We start from the raw sequence: 18,881 nt of genomic DNA on the forward strand, positions 1-18,881 counted from the left end.
AAACTAAGAATACAACAAACATGTCAATAATAGATCAAACTTTGTCATTTGTTAACTAACTAGCTTGTGAGAGAGCAGGAGAATAATTCCAGTGGTATAGTATGTGATATGCTAACTGAAAATGGATTTGTTTGGACCAATAATATTGAGAGGTTTGGTTGTCAGTGTGTGTCATTAAGGGGCGAAAAAGTAATATGTTGTACCCAAGGGCTACCCTGATAGCATCTTTGCTAATCCTGCATATTGTTATAAAACCAATCCTGTCTCATGGTAGTCCATGAATCAGGAATGAACCTACGAAAGTATCAGCGAGTTTCACTACACTGATGACACAAAATGAAGTGCGGGCACGAAAGAAAACTCCAAACTGAGAAATAATACCACAAGAATAAGTACAGTATTCAGTATTGCAGAGCAGTTTATTGATTTCTGGCATTTTTTTTAATGCTTTTGATTACTTATTCATACATTTTACACTATTCTTCAATTTGTTTTATAACATTACTATTTGGTACCTGAACCCAAAGAGAAAAACTGGACACGATTTGACGGATAAAAAAATACAGTAGGTGACTTTGTAGGTAGACAATACAGAATTCTAATAAGATTTTGGATATACCACATTTTCCTTTAGAGTTTATGCAAGTTATTGGGGTTAAGAGAACAGTTTCTCCAATAAGAACAACGTTTACAGTGAAGTGTTGATGTAAACACTTGTTTCAAGAACAGGACTACGCTACAAACCCATGACCTCAACAAATTCCCAGATTTTGCTCTCATGGGCAATATACATGAGAAACAAAGAGGATAAGTTTTCACAAACAAACACTTTACTTTTTAGCATAATTTTCTTTAGTGCAGAATAATTACTTTTTTTTGTTTTTGTTGCATTATGTTTTGGAGCCACAGCTTGTCAAACTGTTTAAGTCCCTGTGAGAGGAAACATTTGATTTAACTTGACAAATGGCTTGAAACATTGTGAAAAGCATTTATCCATAATTACTTTCGGTCTATTTTGTCTGGATAATTCCGTGTCTTAAAACGTCCCTGAGCCGCAGCGTTTTTCAAATAGCTTTTAAAACCTCTGGATGGCTGTTTCCATGATGGCTCCATCATCTCATTTGTTTATGCACCAACACTGAAAAGCGCCATTGATGGCTCAACAGAAGCCAATTATAGGCAATGCCTTTAAACTTGAAACTGGAGGGGAATGATACAACCAGTAGTGATGGTTAACTTGTCGTGTTTCAATGCAACCCAAATGTCTTTTGCATTCATAAATGATATTTCTGCAAAATAAGAAATAAAAGGCATGAAAATAATGAGGAGGTTTTACCATTTTTCTGCAAAGCTCATCCATCATTACAAGTCAAAAAGGCAAAAGGGGGACAAAATCATATCTGCGATAGCTACTAATTGAGAGTCAAAATAGACAGAGCACATATTAGCATGCACTAAGTGTCTATCAACTGGCACTCTGCATATATCAGACTTCAATCTACTGTAAAAATAGTCCATACACTGATGTGATATGTAGACATTGATTTTTTTCTGCACAGTAAGGCATGCCATTATTCAGAACTTTCTGTCAGAGAGGGCTGTGATTCCTTTGTTACAGTCTCCGTGTAACAGCTGAGATTGTTACCATGGCGATAGCACTGCAAATCTCTGTCACTGAACAGTGACAGAAAAGACTTACAAAAGTTGTGATGTGAATGTCTCCAGTGTGTGTCTGCGCTAAGCAAAGCTACCAAGCAAGATGAGGATGGAGCTCACTTTGTTATTATGTATTCACAGCACAAACACAAGTGTCTTCACGTGGGCTCTAAAAACATTTCCAGCTTGTCAAATTAAATAATTGTAAAGAGTGTGGTTGTTTATCACACCGGGGGAAAAAAATTGCAAGGAAAATTGAAGTTTGTGACTGAGTAGAAAAGATTTATAGCTGCACAAATTAAAACAGCATTGAAACTAGAGGGTGGCCTCTTGTTAATACTGATTCAAAGCAGAAAAATTTAAAAAACGCTGGAGTTACACATAGCCCCGCACATCTAAAGGTCTCATGAAATGGCAAACCAAGTGATAGGGGCTATTGTTTTTTTCAATTTCTCACCTACAAAGGCCTGAGTAGTGCAGTCAAAAGTAGCGTACATCCACAAGGATGTAGGATGAGTCATCAGCATTTTTAAAAACTTTGTTAATGCAGACACTAAAATAGCATGAAGAATACCTACAATGTGGTCTTGTTGTCTTTGTTGGGCCAGGTACTGGTTTATAGGTGACCGCACAGTAGGTCTATAAAGCAGGTCATTGAAAGCAGGTCATTTAATCACTTGAATATCAATATGAAATGACAAATTATGACAAATGGGAAATGTTTGCTTTCATCTTTAAGGGAAATAAAGAATAAATTTAACTGATCTCTGTGCCAGTTTTTTAGCACATAAGCACATAAACAGTAGCTTTGCACAGTTGGGGTTTGTCAGATTGGCCTGAAAGAGAGAAATATTTTCTTTTCCTTGCAAACAATGTACGTCTTCTGATCCACCTCATCTGGCACTTGATGACAACAAGCCACACAAAAAAAAAACAATCACCATTTGAACCAAGCTGGAGCCCGTATATAATTTTTTTTTAAAAAGGAAAAAAGTACATTCATCTAACTACAGTATTTGTTTCTTTACACAAGCTTTGGTTCATATGAGACATCTTTAGTTTGTTAAAATGTTAAAAATCAGATGAAAAAACATTAGTGGCACCTTTAAAGACTGAAAGCTAAAGTGCTGAGGCTTTGTTACAAAACAATACACACAGTCATATATGACCACCAATGTATATGAATAGAGTCGTCACATCAGCTAAGATCCAGGAGTGACTGTCACACTTGCCTGAATAATATATGTTTTGTCGCTACCTAGTGGTCAAAATGTTCACACTGCATTTTGTTTTATGCTTGATTTACAGTTCAGATGTTCATACACCCACTCACATTTCAGTGTCTCTGTTGGCTTATTAAATCTGCTTTAAACACTCTTATATCACTTATCTCATAGGTATGACAGGTAGGGGGTTTCCATCGCTGTCTAAACATACTGAGGTTAATTTGTTTCTCATTCATCATGTATAAAATAAAAAAATTGACCCAAAGTTGAGTTATGACATCAATTATCATTACTTAGATTCACCTGAATTGGTGCAAAGCATTTAATCAAATACATATGGCGCATAGTACTCAGAAGCTACCTTGAGTTCTGTTACATTATATATTTTGACGTCTGGTTTCAAAACACCAGAGTAAGGCAATCAGATATGGCTATGGTTATAGCACAGGTGTGGTGTCTGTTTGTGCATGCTCATGCGATCATTATTTTTTGTGTATGTATACAAGTACATAACTCCTGAAATACTTTCACGATTTACAGCACAAAAATATGCATTATATTAATAAGTCCGTTTGCAGCTGTTGCCTCAAGCGTCCATATGCCCAAGGAACAGATCTCGGCTTATAGGTTTTAAACTTTGTATGAAGCAGCTCCTTTTTCTCAGAGGTTCAAAAGAGTTTAGACAGCATGTTAAATTTTCGTTTGCAAACAGATATTGACATCAGTTTTAATTTCATTCCCAGTGAGATGGAGACAGTGCAGGAAAGATGCACACTTGAAGTGCAGAGTTAAAAACCATCTCAACATATTTATAGGGCTTTCCAAGTATAGAGTTATGCCCAGTAATGCCAGCCCCCCCCCCTCCCGGTTGTTTGTCTGGACAGTTTGGGGTCAAACGTAGATGCCATCTGGGTTGAGACTGGAGCAGACAGAGCTCTGCAGAGCACGAAGGTTGCTGGGTAAGAGTCGGGAAGAGCCTAGTCGTTTCAGAGAGCCACAGTCCATCTCTGTAGAGAAAAAAAAGACGTTTTAACATCAGCTTTTTATAAATTCAGTAAATGGTCAGTATAACTGCCCCAAAGTTCCATCTTTTCCACGACATGGAATACTTTTTGGTCTTCCAGTGAAACTTGCAGAATTGCAGAGCCGCTCGTAATGTATTCAATAGGGTCACGGACAGTGTCAACAATCTTGCCTTAACAACAATGTCCTGTTCTTATGATGACCACAAGGTGGCAGTGTGTCTATACACAAATAATAATACTGTATAGACAATACATCAGCCAAAGCAATGAGCTATGAAATTGATCTCTGCAACACGCTGATGATATGTATTAGTCAGAGACTGTTGTTGTGCACGTGTTCTTAATTGACACTGATTGTGTGCATACCGTTGCTGTTCTCTTCTGTGGGTTGAGCAGGCAGCACAGTGACCTTGGTACCAGTCTGCTGAATGAACTGCTGCAGGTTGACCTGTCGAAGCTCTTTTGTCAGCTGCTCCAGCTCCTGCTCCTTCTCCTGTGACGGAAAATACACCGTGACAACAAAATGAGGCCTGTGCCGAGGCTGATATATGGAGTGGGAACTGAAGAATACACTCAGCCACTTCTCAAAGTCTCAGAGTTACATTTAGCACAGCAACCTCACTGAAAGTCCTCTGCTTCAATCACATAAATTATTTTTGCTGCTGCACTCTCATTCCCAACTTCTTCAGTCTCTCAACTTTAACTGAGGTCAATTAATAAGTAAAAATGCAAAAGGGATCATGCTCTGCTCAGGATCCCTGAAGTCATAACCAAGCTGAGGCAGCTAAGGGAAAGAGTTAGCACCAAGATGGTTACGCAACTACAGGGAATGGATTGCGTACTTATTAAGCCCCTCTCTAATCAAGCAAAAATGTTGTTAATACCCTCCCTTCTCCTTTTCATTACCTCATGCTTGCTGCACTGTGATGGATCCTGCCCATACGAAGAACTTTAGTTCATGCAAGGATGCATCGAGGCAAGGATCCACTACCCCTGTGTGCAGAAGACTGATCTTTTGCACACACCTGGCCAAATGTCAGGATGGTGCTTTAAACACTTAAAACTGTAAATATTAGACTGAGAGCTGACCTGTAGCCTCTTGCCTGACTGGCACAGCGAGCGTTCCAATGCCCGGCAGCTGCTCTCCAGCCGTGCTGTTTGTTGGCTTTGCATTTCCAACTCTGCCCTCACTTTTTCCAGCTGGGCCTGCACCTGCAATCCAGAGTGGAAGTGCAGAGACTGAATTTTAAAGGTAAGAAAGATTTGTAGGAGAGCTTTAGGAAGATTGTTTTTTTCCATTGCGCATTCAAATATTTTTATCACCTGCATATTAAAGATGCTATCCTCTCCTGTTAGAGTGGAGCAGTCATTGATTATACTGTTATTCTAGATATTTACAGCTAGCAATTGAACTATTGTATAAAAACAAGATGAGGTTTTTGCACTTTAAATGTTTGGTAAAGGACTATAGGTTGATGTTTAACATTACAGTGAGGGTCCTTGACTGTAAGGGCTTGTTTTAGATAAACTTTTCAGTTCCCTACTGTTCAACCTAACACATTCCACTCTGCTTGCAGGCAGTTGTGTGTTTAGAAAATGAAGATAAAATGGAAAGTACCTCCTCCTCCTTGACCTTTTGGTTGAGCTCAGCCTCCTGCTGCAGTCGCTCCTGCTCCAGGCCTGTCTCCATGCTCTAAGCAACGCAACAAATATCACTGCTGTTCATAAACTCAGTAAAACAATTGAATTATGTAGTATCTCTGTGATGCCAAGCTCACCTGAATGCGAGCTAAGTACTCTAGAAGCTTGGCCTCGCAGTCTCGCACATGGCCCTGCAGCTCTGCCAGTTGTTGCCGCAGATGCTGCTCACTTTCCTGCTCGATCTGCAGCTCGTTCTGCCAGAATTCTTGCTCCTCCATCTCAGCATCGTTCCTCCTCATCTGCTTCTGTAAAAGCAGCAGCTCATCCTCCAAATGTCCTTTCTGTTAAGTGAGAAATAACTGGAATTGTTGGATGTAACAATAATGTATGGTAGTAAGAATTCATTTGGAATGTAGCTAATCTGTGATTTTTCTGAGTAGCAGTCCTGACAGCTGTGTTTCACTCACTTCACTGGCCTCACCACTGGCCTCCTCCCAGTCTCGCAGCTCCATCTCGCAGCCCAGCAGACGACTCTCCAGGGCCTGAAGTTTGTCTCTCTGCAGCTGCACCAGTCGACTCAGCTCTCTAGCCGGACTACCAGGTACAGATGCTGTTCCACCCCCTCCAACTCTGCTCAGGTTCAGACTCACACCACGGTGCTGGGATTGTTTGGCTGAGAGAAGAGATGAAGGGATGGGGGAGAGATCAAAGAATGGAGAATGGAATTTTACCCAATCAAAAAAGTTAAGATGGTAAAAAAAATTTTTTTAAAAACACCCATGTAAGAGTTAATAGGCAAGTACAAGTAATTAACACTACCTTCAGTTTCTCTGCTTTTTCCAAATATTTCCCGCAGACCTCTGGCCCCCCCAGTGAAGGTAAGAGATTTGCGTTTGGGCTCCTTTCGCTTGAGCGAACGATCTGTCCCTGATGGCCGGAGCTTGGCCAGGGGTGGAAGGCTCTGGCGGTAGAGCCCCCGTTCTGGGACACGAGGCAGCCCTTCAGACATCGGCCGCTCGCTAACAGACGGACCGGTTCGTTGGAGGATGAGCTGCACATCGCTGGCATACTGACCCCACTTGTTGAGGGACACCACAGGGTTTTCATGTGGAGCCAGGTGACGCTCCGTCTCCCTCCATTTCTCAATCAAAGTGTATCTGCCAGTCTGTCCTGGAACACAACAAAACTTAGATTTCACAAGAAAACTTTATGACAGTCCTTCATCACGACCAGGCCAATTATGTGTCCAAGTTTCAACTGTCTGGTCAAGATATGAAGTTACGGCAAAGAACTCTGAACTTCTGCATCTATATCATTCTATCCACTGCAATCTATCAGTTCCACTGGCAGCAAAGCAGCCCGAGAGCATAAGGCTGCCTCCATGATTAACAGTTATTACAGTGTTCCTGAAGTTGAATACCTCACCTATACATACCTAAATCTTTGTCTCATCTGATCATAAAACTTTGCCCCAAATGGCTTTTTCTTTGCCCATGTGGTCCGCTGCAATCATCAGCTGAGCTCACGTTACTGTAGACAGTCACAACAGTGTTGCAGTAGCTTCTAGTTCTGGTACACTTGTTCCTTAGTGGTTCCTGCATTCCAGTACATAAACCAATTTCCTCTCAGCTGAGGGTGACAGTTTGTGTCTTCAACCAGACCTCAGAAAAGTGGCTTTACTTCCAACAAGTTGCACAACATAAAGTATACTGAACTGATGATTTAGGAATCAAAAATGCTCTAAGACACATTCCTGAGCTGAGTAAATTTACAATCCCCCAGTTGATCCGCTGAGTGCTGCCAAAAAGGCCTTTTTGATGTTGTTACAGAGAAACTACCAGCTGCTGTCAGTCATGACCACTAATAGGATGTTAATAGGAAGTTCAAAGGGCATTTCTTAGCTTTGAGAAACACTTGAGTTAATAATCTAAGTGGGTGTATACATATATTTATAATTGTGTAAATAAAATGAATCATTCAAAGCCTAAAACTGACGCAGTGTCCATTATTAATGTGTGTAAACCAGAACCAGAGAAGAACAGGTGTGACATACAAGAAAAATAAAAAAAGATACAAAGAAATTGATATTCTGCACAACAGAGGCAGATTTAACACTGTCAAAAGAATAAAACAAATTCAGCAAATTCTTTTACAATTCTCCCACGCTTGTGCACCACTGGCAGATTCAAAGAACTTCCCCAACATGTTGGGTGAAAGAGCTATACGGTGGGAAAATTCAACTCAACAAGCAGCGATTGTGTTGTCCAAAGGTTCAATGGTTCTCGGTTTTTTGTGTGTCTGTGCACATATAGATAAGAGCAAAACACCGCCTATTTCACCCTGTCTTGCACAGTACGGTTTCTTGTAAAAAAAAAAAAAAAGCAACACATTCATCACTACAGCGATTTACATCAAAGTGCCCTGGCCTGAACAAAAGGCCCAGTGGACACAAAGGAACGCTGTCACTCTGACGGACACACATGTTTTAACTCTAACCTATCTGCAGCGATAGCAGAAACTCAACTGATAAATCAGCCCTTTTTAATGGGACTCATGTCTCAATTTGAAGAAATCATATTAATGAATTCACAATGCACAGTTCGCACAATATCTAACAGTAGAGGCAGAGTGTGAACTTATCTTCTACTGCACAGCAGATGTCAATAAACCAAATACTGCAGTATGACTCATCTCATTATGTGGGGCCCATTTATTGGTGAAATCTTTGTGCCCTCCAGTCACTTTTCATTTTAATGCAGTTTATCACCTCTTATCACCTCGAGCCTGTCTGACATCCCCTCCCTGCCAATACTGAACACAACCCAGAACACAATCTCAGAATATCCCTAAGGGGATTTCTCTAAGACAAAACATTATAAACAGACAGACATCTACCACTTGTGTAGCGAGAATAAAATACTTTTTTTCCCATGTTGTAGTCAGTATTTTTTTAAACTTACCGATGGCTTGTGCCAAAGCGATGACCACTTCCTGGCATGTGGTGAACTCTGTGACTCCGCACACAATGCGCTGCACTCCGTCCACCCACACTTTCAGCTCCATGGCCTTCATCCAGAGGCCCTCATTCTTCCACACCAGAAGGGGGAGCTACCAATGTTTTGTATTCCATCCTTAAAGACAAAAGTAAAAAAAAACAATGTTCAGTCTTAATGTTTTTTACTAAATGTTAAGTAATCATCTTAAAAGGTCCAATGATCCAACAACATATTATTAGATGATAAAATTCAACATTGCTTTTACTGTTATTGAGACTTTTACTAATCTTGTTGTTATTCATTTAAAAAAAGGCTATTAAAGGGTGAGAATATAACAAAACTGCATTCACCTAAAATCACCAAATTCCCTAATCCTCTGAAAGTGTATTTCTGAAGGATAGAACATATTAGGCTCTGTTCACAATGGATTAGAGATATGAACGCACCCACAGCTACAGGAATCACCTGGTTTAAGGCTGTTATTAATCTCTGACCAACGTTTGTATAATCCATTCAACTCAGAGTGTGGGATCCAGGGGGTGCTAACCTCCTGTAAAAAGAGATATGAACTGTAAATCAAACTGTATTTCTCCACCAGTAAGCGATGCACTGTCGCCAAAAGACGAGGTCAACATTGCTGTAGCACTGCTTACCTGCTACTACTGCTAACATTAAGTGAGGTTGAGAGTGCCACGATTTTGTACATTTATTAGAGCTGTGGTAAACCTCAGCGTCAACAATGACACAAGAACTATCACATGTATTTTTCCTGTGCTAGAAGCAGCAGAAGAACCTGTGATTCTCAGGTGTTATGTAAAAAGCTAAATTTGGTCCAGCCTTCTTCATCAACCAGTTCTCAGATAAAGCAATCAGATCAGTTTTCTGTGAAATGGCTTTAACAAGTCCACTGCCCGCTGCACACAGGGGACAATTTAACAGCTAAAGAAACAGACAGCTCCTGTCAGAGTTTGTGGAGACTGACACTCATTGCATTGGATGGGGGCAAACACGCCTCAGAGTTAGTGCTGGTGTTGCTCAGTGTCTACTTGAAGTGAAAATTAAAACCTGCCTGTTTAAAATGAACATCAGCATAAAAGCTTTATAAATGTGACCCTTCAAATTTTTGTCCCTAGTTGATTAAGGTGGCTGCAGAGTATTGTAAAACAATATCCTCACAATCCCACCTTACCTCATCTGCTTTCAGGTATTTCCCTACATGACTTTACAATCACTAGGTAGCACAATACAGCATGGATGGAAACAACTAAAGCTTGATGTCAACACTTGTTCTCTTGAAGCGGTTTCATATAATGCTCCTGACAAATTGCTGCAAGAGCATTCTCGTGGTGCAGCAACTGTGACCATGTAATAGAACTCTTCTAATATATTTTTCATTTGCTGGTGTTCAGTGCCGGAAAGCGTACGTGCACGCAGAATGAGAGCCATTTTCAAACTGCTGACACAAGCGCCTCAGCAGTGAGGCAGTCATTACGAACCTGGCAAGGCCTCAACAGCAGCCAGAGCAACAGAGCAGTGAAGGAGCAGGTGCCTAATGCTCAGTTTTGCAACCCTAGAGGGCTGAAGTGCTCCCTTTTTCCTGAGTGGGCCATCAGCTCAGCTCTGATCTTTCAATTCCATATCGCTTGATATGACACCTTCTGTCTTATTCACAGCTGGAATGGGATTCCCATTCCTACTGCTGTTTAATTACTTGTACCTCTCCAGACTTGGTTCTACTGTGGCTGCATTGAGTTGGACACACATCTGCGGTGAAGGCATCTGGTAGGGGTAAGACCCGCATCTGGTGGAAGGCAGGGTGATTTAAATCAAAAAAGATTATTTGTACAAAAGGAGCTCAGTGGGATCTGGAATAGAGAGAATACCTTTGTGGTAACAGAACAATTTAAATCATTGTTCCCTGACTCACCCACCAACAGTATTGGAACTGGAATGAAAGACACTGGCTCTGCCATTGGAAAGACCTTTGGGTTCAGTGGCTTTCCCAAGCACACTTTGGCATGTGGAGGAGGTGGGAGATCCATCCACCAACCCTGCAATTAGTGCTCAAGCTGCTCCACCACCTGAGCCACAGCCATCCAAGGTGAAAGCTTACAAGGACAGATGGACAAATAAAACAAAGCAGGTGCTCTGTGTATAAAAATCAGGCAAGGAAACATGTGAATGCTGAAGTATTTTCTCATCAGTACAGCAGCAACCGAAAAGGAGTTAACTGAGTGAAACAGTCACAAAAATGTTTTTATTACAGTGTCCAAACAGATGTGGAGGACACCTTGAAATGTTCACAACTGTGGGTCAAATGTTGCGGCTCAATGATTATTATGACAAGTGATATCCAAATCCAATTGTGTACAAGCCAGCTGCCACAAACATGTGCATGTGATCTCTAGCTCTCTGTCCCACACACACACAGTTAAGAAATCTCATTTGTACATGCACATTATCTACGAGGGCATCTGTGTGAGAATGTCTCCTGAAGAAATTCACCCCTCTGTGATACGATCTACCATACAAACAAAATAAGCAACAGGAAATTTAAGTCCTTATCGGTATAGTGTTAAAAGTGAGATCATTCAGTTTCTCGAGGAGCTTAGTTAATCCCCTGAAAATGAATCTGTGCTCCTCATTGTTGTGCATAAGTTTTTGCAATGAAAAAAGTATGGCTTGGATAGGAATACACATCTTTCGACTCATGCAGTGAATGGTGATCTATTCATAGGATGTTCTGGTTCCGCCTACATTTCTGCCTACCAGCAGCAGCTTGCACCCGTATGCTAGTTGGCTAGCTTCTTTTAATAACTTAATTCAACTTCCCAGCAAACTTCTCCTTGCCTGCTCATCTCCTCGTGTCATTGGATCTCTGTGTCTTTTTTTCAAAGTAGCTGTCAAGCCCCATCCTGCAAGTAGTCAGGATTTGTTCCTTCAATCCTCTAGATTGAACATGCAGGCTAGCTGACCACACCTTTCTGAGATTGTTTGTGGTGCTTTGAAGCAGAAATCCCAGGCCATAGCATTCATGGCTAATTTTGCACATGATATGTCTGGTAACATGAAGATTTTACACAACAATTTGTACTATAAGTTTTTAAAGACATTAGATTGCTTTAGATTAAACCAGTTGTTTCCAATCTTTTTGCTTTGTGACTTCTCATAAATAGCACTCCTGGTATGTGGGGTCAGAATATAAAACAAAGGAATTCAAATCAGCTCCACCTCCCACAGCAACCACAGTAACATGCTGTTTCCACATCCAGCTTTCAGTAATTATAATTCAATATAAGCTGCAATGAATCACAGGAGCTAAACCAGTACTGTTAATTACACATATAAAATATATGGGGGGTGTTTTTCCATTACCTGTATTGGTACTTTTACTTACATAAAAGTTTATTTCTTTCACCGGTGCACCTTCACTCACAGGCTGACATATGCTAATAGATGTTTGCTTTCATCAGAAGCTGCACCTAGTGTCATCAGAGCGGACAGCTGTGCAGCAGCAGATGCTCAGAGATTTTATCTAAATGAGAAGGACTACAGGCCTCATAGCTTTGATCCTGAATGGCGGAACTCTAAGAACAACTTAGTTGCTCTCAGGGGGTGACTCTTGGAACTGTGAGCTGAAGTATACGGCTTAAACAGATCTGACCTGCAAACCTTATGGTCAGGGTGTTAATGCCATGATCTGAATTTTTGTTCAAATACTCTGACAACAACACCACTGAAGTCTGTTTCCTTGTGGAGATGAGCTTCGATTTTCTTTATCCTGATGGTAATTTGCAGCGCTCCAATCATTTTGGAGACTGTAACTGCTACCTTTACTCCTCGCTCTGTGCAGCCATTACCACTTCTGCTCTGAATTTTCATCATTCCATTTCCTCTTTCACTTTGATTATTTCTCCAGTCTTAATTACAGTTACTTTGATGCTGCTGCTGCCAGCGTGGGAATAAATAAAACATACAGATGAGTGTAGACAAATTAGTATGCTGCTACATGAGTTTCTATTTTGGGACTGCTTCATTTTAAATGTATACCCTCCATTTTTAGGCCAGCTCAGTGACTGTGTCCACACATTTAGTCAGACCCTGTGGGAAAGGTACTGTGACTGTTGGAATTTCCTTTTTCATTAGTCACCATTTAATAAACTGCTAGACTGAGTTCTCCACATTCCAACTTCACATAGTAATCCATTCCCAGAAAATCCAGCTCTGTAAATCACACACACACTTATGTGTGGAAACTGTGACCATTAAACATTTCTGTCCCAAATGGAATTACTTTCAGTTTGCTATTTTTTTTTATCTCAAGTTTGAATCCAAATTGAGATTTTTGTAGATTTGACTCCCACACCCTTAGGGATAGGCTGAGGAGCTCTGTCACCTGGGAAAGGCTCAGAGTGGAGTCGCTGCTTTTGTGCATCCCAGCTGGGGATCTGGTCAAGATGCCTTCCGGGCACTTCCCAAGGGAGGTCGCACCATTAGGTCTGAGAGCAGAACCATGACCCACAGGAGAGATTAAATCTCTCTGCTGGCTTGGAAACGCCTTGAAGAGCTGGAGGAAGTGACTGGGAAGTGAGAGGTCTCGGGATCTCTGGTTAGGCTCCTGCCTGAGATCCCAGACAGGCACCACAGAATGCTTGGATGGATGGATAATTCTGTCAATAGTGGCTGGCTTGCTAAAAGTACTTGAATTTCTATGGAGATAGTTTTGTCCCACTAAAGATAGCTTGTAAAGACTTTAGTGACACTTTGGCAATATCCTTCCCTTTTTTAATTTAGTTTTTGTCTAGTGTTTGACAACTAGTCATATTTATGAACCAGCACCAGCAAAACTAACAGTTGCACTTAACTTGCAAACACCTGCTAATGCCCTCATATTTTAAATAACAAAGATTAAACCTGATATTGTTTTGTGCCACTCAAACATCAAGGATTGTATTCAGTCACATTTTTAAGCACTGTTCCTGCAAGGACTGAAAATATATAGATACCTATTAATCAATAATGCTAAACACCAGAATAGGGGAAAAAAACTGAGGAGGACAGAAGAAATAAAAAAGGAATACAAAGATGTAATGTATTCAGCAAGGAAAAGTGCTGTGGGGAGGTAAAGGTTGCTGCTATCAGTTCAAATCCCTGCAGTCAGACTACTTTTGCAGCCATTTTGTTTCAGACATGAGGAACATCATGGTGTCTGGACTGTAAACCACTGAGCTAATCTTAGTTGTGACTTCAGTCCACCTCCCCTGAAGTTTCATTCTCTGGATTCCAAAGGAAGGAGGGGATGCAGTGCGTCAAGTCAGGGTTCCTTATTAGACTGTCTTCAAATATAGACTGCAACTTGTGAGAAATATTAGAAAGAAAATGCCACTAAAAGCTACTTTAATATCCTACAGAGAGGCAATGATAGAAAGGTAATTGTATCAAACAAATCGAAAACAAAAAGCTTTCCATTTCAAACCAAGTTCAAGTCTGATTTTAAATGCAATAAACTAACAAAAGAGTTAATTACTGTTATGTCAGGTCTCTTAGTCCCTTGCTTATTTAATGTTGAACAAACTCTTTGATTAATTTTGAACTCCAGACCTCTGTCACGTCTTTGTCTGACCACCAACCACAAACAGAATACTGATGTCGGCCTCAAAACACACTTTAAAAATGTTGTGTAGTCCAAAAATATTTTTACTTGTGCAGATTTTGTAATGAGTAGGTGTTATTTTTCCCAAGTAGTAGCCAAAGTGAGCAGCTCAACACAATGTCACCAATTTTATAGGAGGGTTTTGCCAACAGGAGGGGTCCACTGAAACAAGTTGTGCACAAACAAAAGAGCACGCTGTAATGTGTGCAAGAGCCCACATGGCTAGCAGCATGAGTGGATGCAAACAATCCCTCACCATGGCAACCCAGCTCTGGCTTTGTCCAAGCTTTATACACAGATGACTGGACTGATTGGAGAGCACGGTCTGGGAAAGAGGACCAAACAATCGGCTACAATTAAGAAGCAACCAGTGCTCTCCTGTCACTTCCTCTTTGTCTTCTTTCTATTTAGGCTAAGAAAAAACATGGAGGTGTGCTGCAGTGGGGTTTCTCAACTTTAGGATTAAGTGGGGTGCTGGTGGAAAGTTTTTTAGGTTTGGTCTCAAGCTGTAGATTGGAAAGTTTCAGCTAGAACTGTTAAGAGAAAGTTCTGATATCCCTAAAGGAAAAATCAATCTCAGACTAGAAAGCTAAAAACCAGCATCTATAGTAAAGTACTCTGTATATAACATGGTTATTCTTTTCCCCAACTCTGAAGGTGCACTTAACTCTGAACAAGCAGTAAAGGCCAAATACCCAAAAGAAGTACCACAAGGCCTTTATAATATCAGTGCTATATAGACCTAAAAGCAAAGGTAGTTTGTTTAGCAAGTCGTACAAGTACACTCATATGACTCACCTACAGGCAAACTCAGCCTCTGTAGGATGTTCTTCTCAGGGTTAGGATTATTTGGAAATGGGGGTTGCAAAGATTAACATTCAAAACAAATCTTTAAAAACAGAGAAATGCCGCTCAGTCAAGATAGTGTATCTCAAACAGTGAAATTACAGGGAAATTGTCAAGATTACTGAAGTTACAAAGATGAATCCTCTGGGGACCATGGCTGTTCAAAACAGTATGATATCCTGTCCCACTGTTGTTGAGATACTACAAAGTGACTGACATTTTTCATCTCTTGGGGCATGCTCCTACATGACAAAAATAGCAACAAGAAATGCTGATGTCAGCAGGAATTTCAAATACAAGAAGCAAATTAAATTAGATTTCAACCCTTGTCCTTAGACAACATGTCACTTTCCTTGATGGAGTGTCCAGGAGACTCAGCTGCCCTCACTTATACGGTAATATACTCCTGACTTTGTGCTTTGGAGTTGGCTCACAGCCTTGATTCTATACAGCAGATTCATCATCATTCATCGGCCCTGTTTCTCCCTTCTGATACCGTAAACACGAATATACTCATGCTACTAAATTTTATGAGAAAACACTGACTTTCAGCTCTGTGCTGCTGAATAGACTTTTCTACACTACTCCCACACCTGCTTTATCATTTGAAGACTATGATGTGGCTGCATGTTTGGGAAAAACAAAAAAGCCTGAGTTAAAAGCTTCAGGAAGTAATTAGACTGGAAAGCATTGCATTCAGACACTGTCAGTCACCTATTCTGTAAGACACAATGTAAAATTTCTCTGCGGACAGACAAGCATGCACATGCAGCATTTGGTAGGCTCTTAGATTCTGATTGCTGGAAACATTTTACTTCGTAGTAAGCAGGTACTGGTCACCACTGCTTTACCATGTAAGAGTACAATGTATTTTCATTAAAAACCCAGTTTAGATACATATTTACTATTTTTCCACCGCCACAGCGAACAGTCACCATCTTGCAGCTTCAAAAGTTAAAACTAATCAGATTGGTGGAGACAATAAGCTTGCAAGAGTGGCAGCTTAACTGACCACATGGTAGTGGGAGGGAGAGTCTACTGAACGATAAACTCAACCGGATTTACTCTGTTAAGTCGGTTAGGTGTTTTCCACTGAGATAGCACTGACCTGTTCTCACAGGCAAATATCTACATGGAATTATGTGTCAATTAGTTTACATAAAAAATCTATCTGTGAGATCAATCATTTGGAGGGTGAATGAACCCAACTGGATGAGACGTTTAGGAAGGTCATATCACAGCTGAAACTAAATGAGTAGACGGTTCACAAACAACTTTATGATGGCATGTTTTTCTAACAAACTGTAAACTGATTATTTTGGGGTTTTGACACTTATATTTTATAGGCCAAAAGACCATCACATTAATGGAGGGAACATTGGCAGATTCCTAAATCTGATTGGCTTAGTTTCACAGAACACCTGCCCACATAAAGCACATCCATAGGAACCATAAAGACAATGGACATCAGGCCTCTATTAAAAAGAATTAAAAAATGATTATATGGTTTTAAAGACTGAAAGAAAGAAATACTACATATCATGAGAAACACAGAGCTGCAGATGAACCACTTAAGCGCTCATTTGGGTAAAATATCAGCAGTTTCATTAGTCACGAATAAAGATGTCCTGTGCTCAAATAATTCCTTTGGTTGTGCTTTTATAGAGCATTGTATTCCTCTTACAAACACTGGCTGTGAATGTGCTCGTCCTTGCCTCCGTATCACACATGTGCTTCATGAACTTTTTACGCTGCTGTAGCTGTATGACTCGGTTGAAGGAACTCTTGATTAAAGACACTGCTGAGTGAGCGCTTATATTCATCATTGCGGGGCTCAGCGGACCCTCTCACACACTGCCCACTTACTCATGCACAGAGATTGTACACTCACTTCCTGCTGGCTCATGGATCTGGTATGTTCTGTCCAGAACAGAAACTGAGGTTGTAGCCCACTCTGAATGAGAACTGAAACATTATAGAATTGTCATATTTGTGGGCTACTATAAATAAACCTGCCAAGCAAAGTTAATCAACTGCTGATCAGTTATCAGATCCTCTACACATATAAAAGGCTTAAGTTCACTGTAAATAGCCAATTATGTAATTGAGGTAATCTCCATAGCATACACCCACGTTTAAATTGCTTTTAAATGCTTGACGCAAATGCTTGACGCATTGAAGTTACACAGCCTTCAGCTCGGCATAGATCTCAAACACATACCTGTATGTCAGAACATCTATAACTCCGATGACGTTTTTGCTGTCTCAGTGTGTCTGGCTTGATTAAACTTCCCACGGCATGTAAAACGGTCCTCTAGCTGGACAACCCAGGTTAATCCGTGCCGATTCTTGCCTGCGGAGTTAACGGTGTGCGCACGTCCCCGCCTTCTAGAAGCAGTGTGGATGTAAACAGGAGCCCACCCGGTCATCGGACATCCGACAAAGGGTTGTACACATCTGCTGCTCTGCCTGTTAACCCCCTGCTCTGCCCATCAGTTGCAAGGACCTCACATGTAAATCACATCGGAACAGAACTGGGACACCGCAAGGCATGATGGACCAGTTAAAGCTGCAATGCACTGACAACGCATGTGGACAGAGATCCACTGAGCTCCAATGCAGTCGCACTCAGGAGGACATGTGGCGATACACGTGTTTTTATTTACTCAGGAAACACACATTTACACATCTGCTTACCGTCACAATTTTGTGCAGAAAATTGGTGCACACGTTTGCTGCAGAACCAATGCAGAACCCCTTCAGAAACAGCCCTATGAAGATGAGATATAATATGCCATAAATAGTACCTCCTAAATTATTTCCACAAAAAATGGGTCGAATTACTGACAAATTCTAAATTTTCACACGCAAATATTCTGACAAGATGACATTGCGCATTTTAGCCCCAGGCTTTGACTCCGACTTGATTGATAGATAGAACTGTATTGTCTGCCGCAAATGGTGACAGAAATTCTTATTCAACAGGCTCAAAGAGTTCACATTTAATACACGTCTCAGAAATAGCGACAGATAATGGTAAGTCTAGCTGATACTGTTCAGGGTGGTCATAGCAGAGGGAATTAAAGTTTTTCTAGGCCAGTGGTACATTAAAGCAGGATTTGAATTCTAATTGCATCTAAGATATCACCATCTCTCCTAATGTGTCTCCAATATTGATCTGGGTTGGTTAGAAATAACCTCTTGCCCACCTATTTGCTGTATATTTGCCCAAGACTCTTTGCCCAAGTCTTATCCAGAAACCCAGGGTATGTAGATGCAACTGGGATAAAGTCGTTCCAAAACATGAACAGATCTTTCATGTCAGAATTCGAATGAGATTTTTTTTTTTTGTTTAAACGTTGCTGGAGAAGCCAATAGACCAGCTTAAACATGTCTTTAATATCTGGTGGAATATTACAATTGTTAAATAATTCAATACTGTAATTTTTTTACATATAGTTCCTTTCAAGCCCACTAATTGGCTAAGTTCAGCTGGCCTGCCAGGTTCAGCACCCTGCTTTTCTGTGTGTTACATTCTCTGCTGTGTTGTGGAAATACTGAATTGAACCTACAAGGTAAAACATGTTTTTGTTCATGATTGAAAATGGCATCTTCTCAAGTCTATCAGTAAACATTTGAGCCCAGATACGATCGGGAATATGAGATTGGGAAACAGCATATCTGTATGGTAAATATTGCTCATAACCTGCTTATTGTATCTCATTATGGTAGATGTATAACTAGATTCTATAGGGTAAAAAGGTGATTTCATTGATAAAAGATTGTGACATAGCCATCATGATGTCACCCTGGTTTATGGACTACTGTTTTGAAGCCT

General features: G+C 40.6%; 1 protein-coding gene across 1 annotated transcript; it reads right to left on the bottom strand.

The window, feature by feature from the left end:
* Positions 1 to 416: 416 nt before the first annotated feature.
* Positions 417 to 17,614, bottom strand: rassf8b (Ras association domain family member 8b). The gene is made up of 9 exons (XM_072377447.1): positions 17,265 to 17,614; positions 8,509 to 8,679; positions 6,368 to 6,718; positions 6,016 to 6,221; positions 5,686 to 5,889; positions 5,526 to 5,600; positions 4,997 to 5,119; positions 4,274 to 4,400; positions 417 to 3,889 (listed from the first exon to the last, which is right to left on the bottom strand). Exons 2-9 carry the CDS (start codon positions 8,618 to 8,620, stop codon positions 3,774 to 3,776), a joined length of 1,314 nt encoding a protein of 437 aa, XP_072233548.1. The 5' UTR covers positions 8,621 to 8,679; positions 17,265 to 17,614; the 3' UTR covers positions 417 to 3,773.
* Between the last annotated feature and the right edge of the window lie 1,267 nt (positions 17,615 to 18,881).

The sequence above is a fragment of the Leuresthes tenuis genome, unplaced genomic scaffold (assembly GCF_036924035.1).
Source record: "Leuresthes tenuis unplaced genomic scaffold, fLeuTen1.0.hap1 SCAF_23, whole genome shotgun sequence".
NCBI lineage: Eukaryota > Metazoa > Chordata > Actinopteri > Atheriniformes > Atherinopsidae > Leuresthes > Leuresthes tenuis.

What these genes read in the sequence shown, in the direction of transcription:
- rassf8b (XM_072377447.1), bottom strand. Translation starts at nt 8,620, where the DNA reads ATGAAGGCCATGGAGCTGAAAGTGTGGGTGGACGGAGTGCAGCGCATT. An exon ending in CGCTTTGGCACAAGCCATCG is followed by an intron (nt 6,719 to 8,508) that starts GTAAGTTTAAAA and finishes GTTGTGTTCCAG; the next exon opens with GACAGACTGGCAGATACACT. An exon ending in AAAAAGCAGAGAAACTGAAG is followed by an intron (nt 6,222 to 6,367) that starts GTAGTGTTAATT and finishes CTCTTCTCTCAG; the next exon opens with CCAAACAATCCCAGCACCGT.